Source organism: Eutrigla gurnardus (assembly GCF_963514095.1).
Source record: "Eutrigla gurnardus genome assembly, chromosome: 17".
NCBI classification, from domain to species: Eukaryota; Metazoa; Chordata; class Actinopteri; order Perciformes; family Triglidae; genus Eutrigla; species Eutrigla gurnardus.
The window spans coordinates 15,351,787-15,369,427 of NC_139928.1; the positions used below are offsets into that span (position 1 = coordinate 15,351,787).

The 17,641-nt window shown below is 41.1% G+C and overlaps 2 protein-coding genes across 2 annotated transcripts; one reads left to right on the top strand and one right to left on the bottom strand.

Annotated features, from left to right (window-relative positions):
* Nucleotides 1–62: 62 nt before the first annotated feature.
* On the top strand, nt 63–3,461 carry LOC311028484 (protein C1orf43 homolog). Its single transcript, XM_084033093.1, has 7 exons — nt 63–424; nt 522–623; nt 744–852; nt 949–1,002; nt 1,469–1,635; nt 1,720–1,778; nt 2,097–3,461. Exons 1-7 carry the CDS (start codon nt 362–364, stop codon nt 2,302–2,304), a joined length of 762 nt encoding a protein of 253 aa, XP_083889219.1. The 5' UTR covers nt 63–361; the 3' UTR covers nt 2,305–3,461.
* Nucleotides 2,889–16,982, bottom strand: tuft1b (tuftelin 1b). The gene is made up of 12 exons (XM_084033092.1): nt 16,752–16,982; nt 8,090–8,167; nt 7,907–7,999; nt 7,740–7,814; nt 7,538–7,603; nt 6,980–7,066; nt 6,256–6,366; nt 5,093–5,316; nt 4,730–4,835; nt 4,344–4,427; nt 4,104–4,192; nt 2,889–3,988 (listed from the first exon to the last, which is right to left on the bottom strand). Exons 1-12 carry the CDS (start codon nt 16,806–16,808, stop codon nt 3,916–3,918), a joined length of 1,143 nt encoding a protein of 380 aa, XP_083889218.1. The 5' UTR covers nt 16,809–16,982; the 3' UTR covers nt 2,889–3,915.
* Nucleotides 16,983–17,641: the final 659 nt, after the last annotated feature.

Sequence of the window (17,641 nt, forward strand, 5' to 3'; positions counted from 1 at the left end):
CTCTTTACACCGTTATTACGGTAATTCGGAGAGTCGGAAATCAGTTGTAGCTGTCGCTCTCACAGCAGCTAGCTAGTGCGAGTTTAACTGCGTATTTCATGCATGATGTCGCTGAACACGAAGATCAGGACAGTCGCTACATAATTCCCCCCCAAAAAGCACCATTTCAAAGCGGATAAATTATTTCTCGTCTGTGCAGCAGTTGGCCATTCTTATGAAAAATGGATAACCTACTGTTAGCTTCCAAGCTAATATGGTAAGGGAACGTTAAACGCCGGATGCATTGTTAGCTAAGTTAGCTAGCTTCAACGCAATCGACCTGTGGACAAACTGTAACGAAAGTTACCCACTGAAAGATAGCATGGCGGAGTCTTCCCCGTTGTCAGGGGTCAACGTTGTTCTAGTCATGGCCTATGGAAGTCTGGTAAGTGACGTCAAGCTTATGTTTTGGGTTGCAAGCTGATGCGCTCGTGTGATGTTGCTGTAGTTGACACCCCCGACCTGTCTGGCTCTGCGTGCAGGTGTTCGTGCTGCTGTTTATCTTCGTCAAAAGACAAATCATGCGTTTTGCAATGAGATCTCGCAGAGGACCCCATGCACCCATCGGCCACAATGCACCAAAGGTACTCTCAGAAGTTTGTTTACCCCTTGTGTTGCCAGACATCGGTTGAATACTGTATGCAGCAGCTGCTGTCGGTGCAACAGCTCATGTGTCTGTGTATTTTCTTATTATTATTCTACAGGGTCTGAAGGAGGAAATTGACTCCAGATTGTCCAAAGTCCATGAGATCCGCTTCGAACCTCGTCTCCTACCAGAAGAAGACGATAGGTTGAAGCAAGGATCACAGCTCAGTCAGTCGCCCCTTTCAGCTCATCTACATACAATGCACATGAAGTGGCTAATGGCCTTCCTTTCATAATGTAACCGATGTTTATTGTATTTCAAAGGTTGCTACAACTACTTGTACAGGATGAAAGCTCTGGATACTATCCGTGACTCAGGTGAGATATTCAATCTGATGCTCAGACAAACATAGCGCCCTTTCCCGGTGTGGCATTGAATTGCATTTCGACACGTAAACCCAACGCAGAACCATCACGGTCTCCAAGCAACTGCGTGGCCGTTGCGTTGCCGTTGCGTTATCACTATGCGGAAGCATAATCAAGCCTTAAGTGATTTTCCAGGTTCATACATTATTCCTCTAATCTCATAATACAAACCGAATCCATTATTCCAACAGTCATCACATGCTATTTTCTCTCAAATTCACTTCAACTCTGACCTCTTAGGGAGAGTCTGTGGTTCAAGCATCTTTTAATCTGTTAATCCCTAAAAAAAATTGGTGTTATGAAATGTATCTCTGTATGTATCTTCTCTTTTTTTGAGATTACATATTCTCCAATTTATGCTTTTGCAGTGATTTAATTTCCTAATGGAACTTCTTATTCCTTACTGTTTGGTCCTCAGGAATTCCTGTGAAGGAGATAAGTCGATGTCCTAGTGCGTTTACCGGACGCAGCTTCAGGAACTGGCTGCTGGAGTTGCGCAACTCCCACTCTCTGATCAAGAGCAGCCGCAGCGCGCTCATTGACCGCTTACTCGAAGGCTACGACAGCGCCCGCCATGGGACTGGGGTGCGTACAAAGTGTTTGAATATAATGGGCTTTTACAGTTATGTTGTAGCATCTGACTGATTGGACTTGAATGCTTTGTTTCAGGTGTTTGGGGAAGCCGAGTTTCTTGAATACCAGCAAGCTCTCGACGAACTGGCTGATGTGTAAGTGTTGTTCCACTGGTTCAGACTTGAAAACTTTAGGCGGTAACTATCGGCATTGCTGACACTTGACAGTGCAAGACCTTGTGCGTGTTTTTGCATGTAATCTTTTCCACAGATTTAAGCACTAAACAGTCACAACAGTCTATTTTATTACTAAAACTATTATTACTGCATGGATTTCAATGTTAATATCCATGTGTATTATTAAGTGAACTTGTATAAATAATATTTGTGCAATGTCAGCCATGTTACATAGTACAACTTTTTGCATAGCCACCCTCCTTTTCCATCGCCTCCCTTTCGTCTCCCCTCCCTCAGGGTGAAAGCCTATTCCAGCACCACCAGCCTGGACCAGCATCACCAGTCTGCAGCCAAGGACCTGACGGGTTCTCCCGTCCGCAGCACTCCCTCCACCATCCAGGTCACCTACCTGCCTTCCACCGGCCAGCGCAGCAAGAGGCCCAAACACTTTCTGGAGCTCAAAAGCTTCAAAGACAACTACAACACACTGGAGAGCACCCTGTGAGAGGTCGCTGCTACGGACTGACTGCCACAACAGGAACGGTCTACTGGGAACCGTGAAGTTGTAACATACGGTTACTTTGTTTTCAAGTTGAGCTTTAAAATTCACTAAGTTGGGAAAACATCTCATTACAGTCAGATGCTCAATATTTTTCAGGCAATTTCAAAGAATTGTGTCGAAAAATGTCTAATTTTATAACAATTCTTGTACGTTTTTTTTCTTCTCTCATTTCACCCTCAAGGCCTTTGCTCATATTTTGGACCTAATGCGCATTTTCAGAGGACAAATATGATTGTAGCCAACCTGGCAAAGTTAATGACAAAGTGATTTTTTTTCTTTTTTCCAAAAGTCCAAATGTAAATATGAGTTTACCTTTTGATTTACTGTTTGTACATTTGTAAGATACGTATATGGAAATGATAACTTATTTAATTGATACTGTGGGATTGTATTTATGTGAGGTTGTACATTCTTGGGGTTTGAGATAAAAGCCTTGGAATCCACGTCTTCATATTAAGTGTCTTTAATATCTCCACTAGGTGGCAGCACACGTTACAGAGTAAAGCTGGAGAATCAGAGATACAACAAGTCTATTATTTCATTATATTGAAGTAAAATGCGACAGTCTTCAACAAAGTAGCACAGGTTGAACTTCAATGTATCTATCTACAGTGTTCACAGTAAATGGGTACTCAGTTTATAGAAAATGTACATCCCGGATTGCAAGTATTATAAAAATAACAGCCACACAAACAACGCACAATTACATAAATGTATCAGTTAAATCATAGTTATTAAATATGCAACATTTTAGCACAAAACAGGATATGGAATAAGGGTGTTGAGGCAGGACTTGGCAGCGTAAATAACAATTAAAATGTTTCTATCAGCTAGCCTCCATCTCTACAAGTAGCCTATAAATAAGTACTTTCCATCTTAACTAAAATAAACTCAGAAATACGAATATATATATATATATATATAATATCTTAAGTCAGAGAAATGTTTTAAAGTTAAACATAAATCATATTTCAACATCGACATAGCTGACTGCATGCCTGCAGTTGGCCATGCAAAGCACTGAGGAATCAGACCCTGAACCCTGCTGCGTAGGATCGTGGTCAATAGGCTGAAGGATGAAGACATTTACAATAATAACAGCAGTTTATAATCTTGACCCATATTTTATATTGATCTGTCCAAACATTTTATTTCTGAATGGGAAACTCTACTGTCACTGCATGGTGAAGACTTGCTGACAAAGTATGTGCTGCACAGATTTGTCTTTCTAAATTACATGGTGGAAGTTCAGTAAAACTCAGCTTCTTCCTTGATTCCTTTTTTGGGATTCCTCCTACCATTGGATCCTAGTTTGAAAGCCCATTTACTTTCCTTTTTTAGATTCTGTTCAACACAGAGAGCCATAAATGTATGCAGAACAGCCTCAGGTAACTATGGAGGTACTAACATAGGACCACTGTACTTTGTCACCACAAGGTCTGTTTAGCCAGCCTTTCTAATAGCTTCAGATCTACATTTTATAGACTGGTGGGAGGTTAAATATTTATTTACACTCTGATTTACTTCTGGTCGATCCTTTGGTTGACACTCCATTCAGGACATGATCTCGATGACTTTGATGAACGGGAGGGCCTTGTTGGTGGGTGACGTTGGTGTGAGTAGTTTACTGTACAGAAGGGGGAGGAAGAATGGAAAAATTAGGATTTAGGTGAACGTTTGAGTGTAGCATGACTGGTGGAGGACATCAGCATCTTCATGAATAAGAAAATGGAGCAGCTCACCTGTAAACCACCTCTGGCTCCCTGGAGGTGTGGGCTGGAGGGTCCTGGCCTGCCAGGAAGTACTCCATGTGGTCATGCATTTCTCTGTTCTGCAGACAGAAAGGGGTCAAAGATATTAAATTCTGCTCAAAGAAGCACTGGTGACATTGACACCTTTTCAGCTTTTACTTGACTGGAAACGTGTTAATGTTAACTTCAGACATTCAAATGTTAAATTCAGATTCTAACGAGGCTCCTGACCTCAGCTTCCAGGAAGGCCACCCTCTCCTCCAAATCCCTGATGAATCGGTCTCTCTCTTGGATGACAGTCCGGGAGTTCTGCAGCTGTATCAGACAAAACAAACAAACGTTAGTAGATGCTCAGGAGAGACACAGCTCGCTTTTCCTACAGGAGCAGCATCACTTATTCATGAATAGTGAGTTCTGTTCTCATGACACGTTTCTCCTCGGCTCCATTTCCGCAAATCAATTACGCTTTATGTGTCCGCCTCCTCAAAATGTAATTTCCTCGGTAATGGCTTCCTGTGTAGCTGTGGGCCCAGGACAGCTCATTTGCATTGTGTGTGTGTGTGTGTGTGTGTGTGTGTGTGTGTGTGTGTGTGTGTGTGTGTGTGTTGCATAAATACCTGTTCGATCATGTGGCGGACTTTCCTCTGCTGACTCTTTAACATGTCGTCAAGGTGATGAATCTTTTCCTTCAGAAGGGCCACCTCCTTCTCCAGCTCCTTACACCTGCAAACACGCAAACATATGAGAAAACTGTCAAAATAATAGCAAATGGATACATATGAAGATATAAAGCCCCGGAAAGCAAGTTGTTAATAGGTAATCAATTTAAAATTCACATTTGGGGATATGTTGTGTCACGTTAGAAGATGTATAATGTGGATGAGCTCAGGGCATCTATCCATTACTGTATACAATCTACTGGAAAACAATGTTTACAGTCATTTGGACCAATGATGTGACTCATCACTTTCTCATCCCACCTCTGCTCATTCTCGTCCCCGTCCTCGCCGTCTGCTTTGAGCTGCAGCAGCTCCGCCTCCCCGGCCGCCATCTTGTCTTTGAGGAGGCCGCTCTCGATCTCCATGCTTCCCAGCATCCTCTGCAGCTCCTCCACCTGCCGACCCCTCGCCTCCGACTGGCTCTCCGCCTTCTGCCTGCGCTCAGACTGCTCAGCCAGACGAACGCTGTAGTCATGTGACTCGGCCTGTGAAGATGAGCCACAGGTTAAGGACTTGTCTCGACTCGATCCCATATCGGAGGCTCTGCACACCCAACCAATGACGTGTTTAGATCTCTGTCAGATTGAAGTAGTTTGGGTTTAGCCTAGAGTTATCCAGATCACGTAAACCACTTTATCTGGAGGTAAAACGAACATAAGCGCCCCTAAAATGACGGCATAATCCCCTTTTTGAAGAGGGACCAACTGTGCTCCTGTTGAAGACAAAGAATACTTAACTGAAGGGCAAAAAAGAATAAATAGTTAATTTCTCCTTTTCTATTTTCAAGGCAATGTTTCAGTCAACAAGATCTTCCTCAGACGGAATAAGAGGAACAAATTATTTATAACAGTTAGTACAGTTATATAAGATAAAACAGAGAAGTCTATAAACTGCAATGGATGTTTACAACATCATGGTTTCCTTTCCCTGATCTCAGCAAGTTACATCATGAGAACAATATTATGTTTAACCCATAGGAATAATGGCATGCAAATTTGATGAACTGAAACCTGTGATTTGGCATCGTTCATACACCCTGTACTCCCACAATGCAACATGAGAAGAAAAGGGAGGAGTTGCTCACAATATGTCAGTGATATTGTAATATTTGCTCTTATTTTGTCACAATCTAAATGTAAAGTTTGGGTTAAAACTTGGCTCCTTTTGTCTGCCTGTTATGTCAGTATAATTATGTCAGTGTCATGAAAGTGGGGTTTTATTTAAAGACAAAGGGTGAACCAGCCTATGGTTAGTTTGTGGGCCGTGTCCTTCCATGACCTGACTAGATGGTGGGGGGGGGGGGTCAGAGGATGAGGAATGAAATCCGACGGATAATGAGGACGATTGAAAGGAACAGCAGCAGAGCGCTGAGTCATCGCTGCGGGCAGGAAGTTGTGTCATGTTACTCATCTGGTTATACAGACCTGCAGTCTCTCCCTCTCCTCCTGATGCCTCTTCTCCATCTCCTTCAGCTGTGCGTACAGACGTCGGGTCGCCTCCCTGAGCCTCTCGCTCTCCTCCGGATTGTCCCCGAGCTGAGAGCGCAGGCAGACACAAAGCGACACACTCAATTAGGCTCAATGTGGCAAAGTACTTGAACCCGAGGGCAAGGCAGGAGCTGCTGATTGGCCATTTGCTGATGTGTTTAAAAGGTTGTTTGACCTAGCCTTGAGGTAACAACAGGCGTTTACACAAGCAGCTGGACGCTTGTTGACTTGTTGACAACCTTTTTTCTCGGGGCTGCACTTTAAGTGACAAAAGAATGCACTTTGCATTGCTCTATCATCCGACAGCACTTAGAATGGAGGGTAAATGGACCCGTGGTCACCTACATACCGCACACACAGGTCACTGGGGAAGGAGAGCAACAAGCCCTCCCTGCTCTGACTCTACTTCCGTGGTAGATAATGGTGTGGTGTTACACGAGATTCATTGGATGATGTGAGTGCAAAACAGCTGGAGGGCCAGACATGTTTCCATAATGAATGTTATCCCCGTCATTTAAATACATATTTGAAACCATTCTAACTAGTTTCAGCTGAAATTGGTTTCTACCATTCCCGTGGTTTATTCATATTACACTGATGAATAATCAGATCATAAAAAGCCAGAGAAAACACCAGTCAGAGAAGGCTGAGATGAGCTTACCGGAGTGTCTGACACGGGGAGAACGGTGTTGCCGTTGGTGACGGCCGGATGACTGCTGGACAGGACTCTGAAGCCATTGGCTGGATACTGAAGAGGAGAGCAAATACTAGTACAGAGTGGCTCAGAGAGCATTCAATTGTTCTATCAGTTACACAAAACACAAGAATATGTGTCCGGGATTTTTTAATCAGGAGATACTTCAGAGATTTAGTCCAAAGTATACTGGAGCACATGGATGTAAGACAATCAACTATAATAGAGGAATAATATGAAGCACTTGGCGACAAGATGTTGGTCCTCTTATAAAGTTGGCTTCCTTAAATCAGTGTGTTTCGGTCCACTTTGGACCAAAGTCTCTCCAGATAAAAGCCGTTGAAACGTGTTAAACTCCTTCTTTCATTCATGTCCAACCACTTTGACGAGACATAAACTGCAATTTTGGTTGTACAAAAGATAAACCCAGAGTCATAATAGCTGTCAATTTGACCAATTATTGTCTCATTGTATCAGCGGCACTTTCAGCACCACATCTTCGTGTTCCATGCGGAGGGTGTGTACCTTGTTGTTGTTTGAGTTCTGCCTGGCTGCCATTTGCTGCCTCAAAGTCTTCAGACAGTACCTCACCTAGGGATAAAAAAAACGCAAACAAAACTTGTTTTCATGCAGAACTTATTACGGCGCCCTTCCTCTTATTCACCACACATACTGGAATGTTTGGTTCGGTTGGAGGAAGTGTTGCTCTGCTCTGTCTGTCACTGACCTCCTGAATCTGCGAGACCTCGTCCGTCAGCATTTTGACGCTCTCGGCTGTCTTTGGACCGGCTCTGAGGTAAACCTGGACATCACAATGACAGGAATGTGTTAGAATGTGAGAAAACACCTGAGCACACAAATATTTCAAATAAACACCAAAACAAGCTCACATACCTTAATGACTTCAACTTTTTCTTCTGTGGGAGGGATACGTATTTCTTCCTGCTCCTCTGGTTTCTGTGGCAGCACTACTGCTATGCTGCTCTCCTATTTTTAGTCAAAATAAAAGTAAAAGTTAAGAAAAATGCCTTTTTCTTTCTCTTTTTTTTTCTTGTTTTCCCTCTTTTCCTTTCGTACCTTCTTGCTGTGCCGCTCCGAGCTGCAGCCCGACTGATCCTGATCTTGTGGTTTGAGTCTAAACCGCCTGCATCGGACCTGAAATGAAAGATGTGGGCATAAGAGGAACTGGATGTCTAAAACGGAGCTGTGGGGATTATGAGAAAAACAACCAATGGAATGAAAGGAGAAGGGCTGAAACGAATGTCATAAGTGAGAAAGGGGGTGGAGCAAAGAAAAAGGATTTTGGCCATAAAACTCCCATGAAGTTCCACCGATGCCACGCTGTTAGACTACGGGGCCTAGCAACCGACACAGAGGAGACATTTCCATTGCCTCCTTGGGTGGGTTGGGGGGGGAGGGGGGGGGTTGTCTGGTGGTTATGACCAAACACTCCACTATGCTCAGTGGAGAAAATGAAACCAGTTGGGTCCAGTAAGGGCAACAAATACCAAGACTCAAAACAACTGTGACTATGAGTCACTCTCAATTCAACTTTGTTACCATAGAAATATGAAAAATGATCATGTGTCTCATACATGCTTTGACAACTTGACTGGAAAAACAGATTATTAACAGAAAACATCATGACACACTGGTAATTCCTGAAAAGAAACTGATGGTCTGACTTGTGTTAGTCTCACAGGAATTGATGTTTATTCCTTTTCTATATTTATAGCTCCCTGAAGTTGTTGATCATCAGCTGTTTTGGATCAAAGCTATTCATTTAAAGTTTACATCTAACTTTTCAACTGTCAACACATTTCTATTAGACAACATAAGACAAATAACTGCAGTAATTCAGATTTTATTTTTCAGAGAGACTAATAATTCAATACATAGTGAACGTGATAGGAAGGTAAAAAAAAAAGTGTATAATTAAAAAAAATCCGTTGACAACAACAATTACATTCTCTTAAACTGAGCTGACCTTTTTAACATAACAAAGTACAATCTGCCCCCAAAGCAAATAATTACTTCAACTGAACATAATCCTCCCTGACAACACCTATTGAAGTAAGTGGAGGTATGGCTCCACGCACATTGTGTTGCTTTTACTCCGAATGTGAAAAGAAAACAAACCATACAGCTCTTTGACAGAATAATTCCATGTGAGCTGAGTGAGAAAAGTCCAGGTACAGGTGAGTTATGTAACGCAGTTGATCTCTTAAAATCGTGCTTAATCGTAGCATCAGATGATGATGCGTCGGTACGCATGCGATCGCATGTGTAGCTTATATGGAACAAGCTGTAGTTGCTGTCCAACCGACGTTATATCATCAGTCATTATTTTATAGGGCGGATGCCTATAAAAACTTTTAGGCGGTTTAATTTTGTGGTGCGGCTGTGGGGGCCATCGTGACCAGTGGCCTTGATTAAACTTTGTTTGGGCGTCACCAAAAAAACAAACAAACACAAGATGTCCTGTGATAATCTTAATTTCTCATCCCATTGTAAGACTAAAGTCACAATAAACATTGCGTTTGTTGTGAAGTCTAAAAAACTTGGGACTAAGGAAGATGGGAATCCTCAGAGAAACACCTAAACATTTTTAAAAAACTGACCCAAAATATATTAACAATATACCTATAAATGCTCAGTGAGCTGGAAAATAAGCTCAAACAGAGGGGGAGATTTATTTTCTTCTATAGAATACATGCAGTGAGGCGTTTACAGCTGAAACTCTCACTCATAAAAATCTTCTTCCAGGACTGGCTTTTTATTTTCAGTCAGAAAGGTATTTTTACAAGTTTCACACACAGGTGCTACTTTACAAAAGGTACATAAAATGTCGCTCCCCTGTCTTAAATCATGCTGAAGGACGCCAGGAATCTTCTTTATCTATTTCAACCGCCTGATATCTATGAATTCACTCATGTCTTAATTACCCAGTAATCTACAGAGACGTGTTGTCATACAGCACAATGACGCAGCTCCCATGTATACCTGAGAAAACCACTTTAGATATCTTTAATTGCCACCTGTGGTTACAGTGGAGGAATGATAAAGAGGCAATGACACAGTCTTTACATACTGCGTGCTGTTGTCAGCTTAAAGTGTGAAGGCAACGCTGTACTAATAACTTCAGCATGCACATGATTTAGTGACACTTCATGTGAATCCGACTGTGAGAACTGAGAAAGTATCCAAACCAGAATGACACATTTTGCAATGTTTCTCACGCTTAGATAGTTCGGACCACCAGCCAACTAATCTCATTCAGTCACTCAATCACTCCTTCCCTGGGAAAGAACACACACACACACACACACACACACACACACACACACACACACACACACACACACACACACACACACACACACACACACACACACACACACACACACACACACACACACACACACACACACACACACACACACACACACACACACACACACACACACACACACACACACACACACACACACACACACACACGTTGTTGTTCATGTTGTGCTTTGTGTGAATGGTTTTAGAGAGTGTTTGTCCCGCCGAGGCACGCAAAAGGAAGAACAAAGAAGGGCCGTCCGTTCCAATGCAGCGAGGACATTTGGTTACTTACGTAAGCGACCGGCTCCCTGCTTTGCAAGTCAAACACAGGCTAAATGCTTTAGCTTGAATGACAGATCTCTGGGTGTAATTGGTACTTCTGAAAACCATCACGTCACGGTGGTGACAGGCAGCCCACAGTTCGTTGTGTGATCAGAGGGAGGGGCGGCTTCAGGGCTCCACGCAGAGGATTGTGAGGCGGACACGCCCTGGGAGGTGCTTACTGGAGAAATAAACACAGTGTTCTGCACCTCGCCGCACGCTATCCCGCCCCGATTCTTTGGGATTCACCCACGTTGCAGGCATGTGGCGCTCAACCGCAGAGCTTCCAAGTAAGCAGAACCTGAAGCATCAGTTCCAGATAATAATCTGCGTCTCCTTGGAAGTGTCATTGTAGGCCAATCACAGATACATGTTGACACTCTGCGTATGCAAATCAAACCTCAACGATGCCAATTCTTTAAGCCAAGGTCAAGCTTTTTCATGTTGAACTAAATGCCTGTAATGATTTTCCTCTTTCCATGGGAAAACAGCAACAGCAGTGTGTTTGAGACAAACAAAAAGATGGAAAACTGCAGACTACAATGTTGCCCGTATCACATATCGTGGTGGTTCTGAGCGCCGTGTCAGCACCTTTTGCATTATTACCTCAAAACCCTTGATGGAGCATGTTGCATCAACTACACAGCATCATAACAACAGTCCGAAGCAATGATTATGGAAATAGGGGTTGACTGCAAAACCACTCCTACAAAAAGTGCTTATTAGGCGTCCTTACTGGTCAAACATGTGATCATGTTCCAAGGTTGACTTAAACACTGAATTACTGCATTCCTTTGTGGTCCCAGCTTGTCCAACAATTAACATATGAGCAACTGTTAACCATTAAGTCCTGACGTAGCAGCTCTTACATTCATGTATTGACAAGAAAAACACGTCGGTCAAAAAAATGCGTGCGATGAAGAATATGAGGTTGTTTTCTAAGTAAACTGGTTACGCCGAATACTTGCAGCTCCGCGAATGCTTCAAATCTCAATTTCTATGTAATTTCTAACCTTAAATTTACTTAAAAAACACGGGAAGAAACAGAGGTTAAGTGCATCACTGGGTTCCATCTTTCTTATGAGACTTGAGTGTTTGTTTACATATTATTTCATAAAACAATCCTGGTTATCTGGAAATATGCACTAACTAATGAAAATGGCTTTAAAGATGATATCAGATACAGAAACAAATATTTGTTGGCTCAAATGAAGTGTTAGTATAAACCTACATAATCTGCCACTGGACCTTTTCTCAGGTGAGCTCTTTGGCTGAGCTGCAGCAGTGAGCCCTGAGGGAGAGACTGTTTTCTGTCTCCAGTATCTTGCCTTTTGTCATATGATATAACCGGGCAGGACAGAACAGTGCCTTTAGCTACTTTAAACATTTTAACTACTCTGTAACTCATATTTACTGGAGCACCTTTGAGGAGTTCAAATTTAAATACTTTTTTCATTGTGAACTTATTTGATGATTGTCCTCTTGATTAACCGATTCATCTTTAAAATGCCAGAAATAGTGAAAAATACTTAAACGAATTATCAAAAACTCAAGGGTACATCTCCCAATGTCTTTTTCTCTCTCCAACTATCTGTGAAAACCCAGAGATGTTCGGTTTACTAACACATAAGACGACTGAAACTGAGTAATGTTTATCACTTTGTTAGAAATTCTATTCATCAAAGTATTACTGTTAATGTTCTGTTTAAATAATGGCTAATCAACTAACTGTAAAAACAGATGCAGTAGTGTAGAGGAGATAATATATCTGACAGATCATCCATACGGCATTAGACCTGTAGCTGACATGAAAACAGCCAGTTATGCATCTGTCCACTGTGACGCGTGTTTACCGATCTGTTTCACCTCGGTGTCAAGGCTACACGGGCATCCTCATACCCGTCAGTGTCCTCCCACAATCAATACAGGACCATCCAATCCTAGTGATCAAGCTACAACCTCCTCCATGACTGCCATTTACTGATTTGGAGGAGAAGAGATAGTGATACCGGAGAACAACAACGAATTAGGGATCAACCAGACCGAGCTATAAATCTACATACCAGCATCCCGACAAGCTGAGAAAGTAGAATAGTACATCACTATTTGCACCCACAGCAGTATCCACACTACCATTGCAACAGAGATCACAGCAAAGTGTGAAATCCATCCATCTCAGAGTGCAGTCAAAACAAAGTTAACAAATGAATGATAAGAAGAGCCCTAAAACACTTAAAACGTGGTCACTTGCTGATATCAGCAAGTCCTTATCCAAACCATCCCACCTCACTTCACTTCATCATAAACTCTTCCCTTCTGATTAATGCCAACAGGATGTGTCACCAATACAACACAAACCGAGTCACTTTTCCCACCATCTATAAACAGTGTAAAAAGTAGCGTTTTGTCTTGACAAACTCAATGGCAATGTTTGCATTAAGATAATGAAGATTAACTCACAAATTCAGATTTAACAAAATTATGTTCGATACTTAAAATACACAAATAGAGAACAGGTATAACAATATATAAATCGAACTAATCCAGTAAAGAGTAAATGTATGTCTCTTTTTGTAAATTACATTTTTAATTATCTTTGAACTGGTGGAGTGTGGCAAATATTTTAAGTGTGACAAATTCACAATGAAGACATGCCCAAAATGAATCATAAAACAAATACTGAAGCAGACAAAACTACAGACACAAGTACCATCATGCACTACACCCTTGTTTAAACCCAAATACAAAGCCTCTCTCCTTATCTCTCGGGTATCTACCTGGGCAGACGAAGCTGTCGGGGACTCTTCCCAGTGACGTTCAGGCAGCTGTGATCCGGACCGTCTCTGTTTTTGTGACTAAGTGTGCGGGAAGTCGCGGCTGTCTAGCCTTACATGGCTGGGTGAGGCTCCGCTATAGCTGCCCAACCCTTTTTTCCTCCAGATTGTTCTCCAGTCAGAGCGCCACAGTGCCAGCGGAAGGAGGCACATGCTTGTTAGCCTCCCCTGCAGGACTGTGATGCCAAATACACAATGGAAAGAACGGGAGGAAACATTTCTCTGATTGGATTATGAAACAGTCCTGAAATAATTTTTGCAGAATCTCAACTGAAAAACAGTTTGAAAGTCACTGTTATTGTTTGATAATTAGATGGATTTTTGTTTTTCTAATTCAGAGGTCTGAAACTTTTAACGCACAATCATCAGTTTTTCCCAAATGTATGCAAACGTACACTAAACTGTAACTTTCTTATGGCAACAAGTTAGCAACAATAGATACAATGCTGGGCTGAAGACGGCTTAGTTCACGTGACACATGGTGACAGTAGTCCCTAGCAGCACTCTGAGGAATGTGGCGCGAGTTACATAACAGAGATTAATGATGCGTCTTTATATAACAGTGGCTGCCCTGGTAAGGGTGTGCAGTGTAAACAAAACTGTGCAAACAAAAGTCAAATGCCACAGTCCAAATATGTTCATGCTTGCATGCGTGTGTGTGTGTGTGTGTGTGTGTGTGTGTGTGTGTCCACGTGTCTCTAACTACCTAAAAACTTAATATGTTGAACTCATCACTGAAATGATCTAACATTTTAATTACCTTTTAAATGTATTATAGGGCTGCAACTAAACCATTTCATTATCAATTCATCCGTTGTTTTTTTGTCAATTTATGATGCATTGTTTTGTCTAAAGTTTCAACAATCAGTCAACGATTGACGGTAAATCATTTCACAACTATTTTAACATCATCTCAAATGTGAATATTTATGGGTTGCTTAGTCTGTTATGAAAGTAAACCTAATATATTTGTGTTTTGGACTGTTTGTCGGAACAAAACAAGCCATTTCAAGATATCACTTTGGGAAATTGTTGTGTTTTTTTCACAATTTTCTGACCTCTTACAGACCAAACCATTCATTCATTGATTAATAAAATAATGTCCATCAATATTTCAGAGAACTTCAAATCGCTTGTTTTGTCAGATCAACAGTCCAAACCCCAAAAGGTATTTGATGTGCAACGATATAAAATTAAAAAATACTCACATTCGAGAGGAACTATAAAATGTTTTACTAATAAATTACTTTAACAACTGACGAACAGTTATTGTTGATTAAGTTCAACTCAATTCATCACTGGAGTGGAATTAAATCCATGACACTATGTCTCACATACATGTGTTTAGCGTGTGTTTTACACAAAGAACAGACTCCCAATTTGCGTGTATGTACTAAACACGCTGCTATTTATCACACAATGTGTATATATTTATAGTTGCTCTTCCTGTTGTTGTTATGTGAGCTGTGCAAACATGCCATTTAACTATGTTGGTGTCACCCACAAAGGCTCAGAAGAAATACCTCTTTTGTAGCTCTGTAAGTATAGTTGACAAAAACCCACAACAATCCAGCTAAGCTAATTTAATATCCACCAGTGACGCTCCCCCCGGCATGTTCTCACGTAACGACAAAACACATGAACTTGAATGTCATGTGTGATCATTTTTGCAGAACTGGAGGCAAACAAGGTTAAAAGCTGATGTTTACATTGAGATGAGACACAAAATACTGCTTTGCCATCCACAAGAGATTGTCATTGCCGTGAAAACAAACCATTTAATTCACAGTTTCAATCAACCTCATGAAGTGAAGTTCATTTGTACGGAGCCCTTCATCACTGACTTAGCCAAGCCTCCAAACTGTAAATCCAGGAAAAGGGCTGAAAATACCCTAAAGCAATCGCTTATTCATTTTTTTTTGTTTAGTCAGTTAGAGCAAATCAAATGTGGAAACCGGAAAAAAATTTGCATTTGCAACTTGTGTTTTAGTCTAGGCATGACTAGATGTTTCTCTTCTGCCTGCAAGAGATCTGTATTAAAAAGAAGTATCTGTTCATTCATGCCACCGTCTCATGCCCTATTATGACGGGACACAACGCTTATCGCTTCAATGTTTAATCATTATAAGTTTGATAAGAAGTTTAATAATGTTTAACCTTTCATTCGACAATTCTTATTAATTCCAATTTGGCAAATATCCACAACACTTTTGTATCTACAAGGAAGTGAACACCGTGAATGCCAGAGAGTCAGATACACAAACATTGGTCGTAGAAAAAAACTAAAAAATGTTAGTGACTGCCAACGAAAACAGCGTTTTTCTATTTAACCACTCAACCAACAAGTCTTGGCATTTTCTTAATGAGTTCTTTGGAACTCCTAGTGTGGGATTATCTACATCCGTAAACTGAGTCCTAACAACGTGATTAACTTAATAATGGTCTGGAATGGCGTAAAAAGCCAAGAAACGATGGCTGGAAGGTATAATTTAAACCTAGCAACGTTTCAACGTTTGAAGACATGACTTGTTTCAACATATGAATTTGTTCTTGTATCGAGTTAAAGTAGGTTGTGAAGGAGCAAACAGCTGGCTTCGCTTTTCTGTACGTACACATTAACATACAGGCTCCACTTATTCTTCTAGGGCAAAAAAACAGGTTAAAGGTGCAGTGAAAGTATGTACACAGTGACACGTACACTGCCGGAAAAGTTAATGACATTTAATTCATAATCCAGCAGTCCCACATGCTCTTTGATCAGTGTGACTAGTTTCCTGATAATTATACATAACATGCAAGAAGATTTTGTACAATTAAATGTAGAAGCCACTTTGATCTCTTTCAGCCCATAAATTATATAAAGTCATTCGCTCACCTTTTGGTTTAAATTCAGCCACTTTTTCAACACATTTCAAGATTAAATGATGTCACAACTAATACTATCAGAGTGACACGCTCCAGCTCTTGGCTTTTGTAAAATATGACATCACACAACTATATGTCCCACTGACACAGTGCTGTATTCTCCATTCACATTAATTAATTGTGATTGTGAAAAATATCATTTAAAAAATACATTTTTTGTTTTCCTCCACCTCAATGCATATTCAGGTATCATGAAAAGTGAATTTCTGCTTTTCCTGTAACAACTCGTATTATTGAGTACAACAGACACAATTCATTTAAGTTCAAAACAAGGCTACAAGTGTGTCTTTAAATAAACATTTGGGTTCGTGTGATTCGTCACTCACGTTAACTTTGTTGTCCTTTCCTCCATTGTTCTCAGTCCGCGTCACGCCGCCGCTCATCTTCTCGGCGGAAAATGAAGCACATAACACATAATAATTAATTAAAAAATGTTTTACAGCTGCCGAAGGGTTATTTTCTTTCCTATCGGCCAGTGTTTAAAACGTTATATCTCTCGTCCTTCTCGCAAACAGCTACCGCTTCAGCAAAGAGTGAAGAGCCATCCGGAGCACGTCCTGCTGCGTTCACTGTCTGTCCAGACAAGTCGGAAAGTTGAGCGCCCTTCAAAGTGCACACACCTCATTTAAACGGAATGCACTGAATCATAAATCAGGATGTAGGAAGTAAACGACACGCTACAGATGTATGTGATGTTTTAGATTTAGTTTTTAGTTTTTTTATTACTTTAAACGTATGACTGTTTTGTAATCATTCCCTTTAAAGTTGCTGAATGCGTTCTGTTTGTATACAAAACATTTATGCACACTGGTCAAGGTTAAAGTTAATGTCAAGTCCATCACATTTCAGTGCTGAGGAGAAATTACATATAATCTTATATTGTCTTATTTTAGCTAATTATTGATGTTTGGATAATTGACATTAAATCATTTCTTTTGGTCCATACATAACCCGGGGCTAAAATAAAACAATAGCTTGACATATTTGGAGCAGGTGATTTATGGCTGCCGAGAATGAAGCCTCACAATGGCAGTGAGTCATACACACAGCAAATGAAATGCAGAGAGTTAAATGAATGAATCTAATCACACATTCACATTTATCCTACAGGAACGGCGACTGATTCTCGGGAAATAAACTGCGTCTGACCTCAGGGAAGTTGATGACGCCTCCATCCGGCAGACATTTGGTGTGAGAGCCACTGAGAAACAGCATT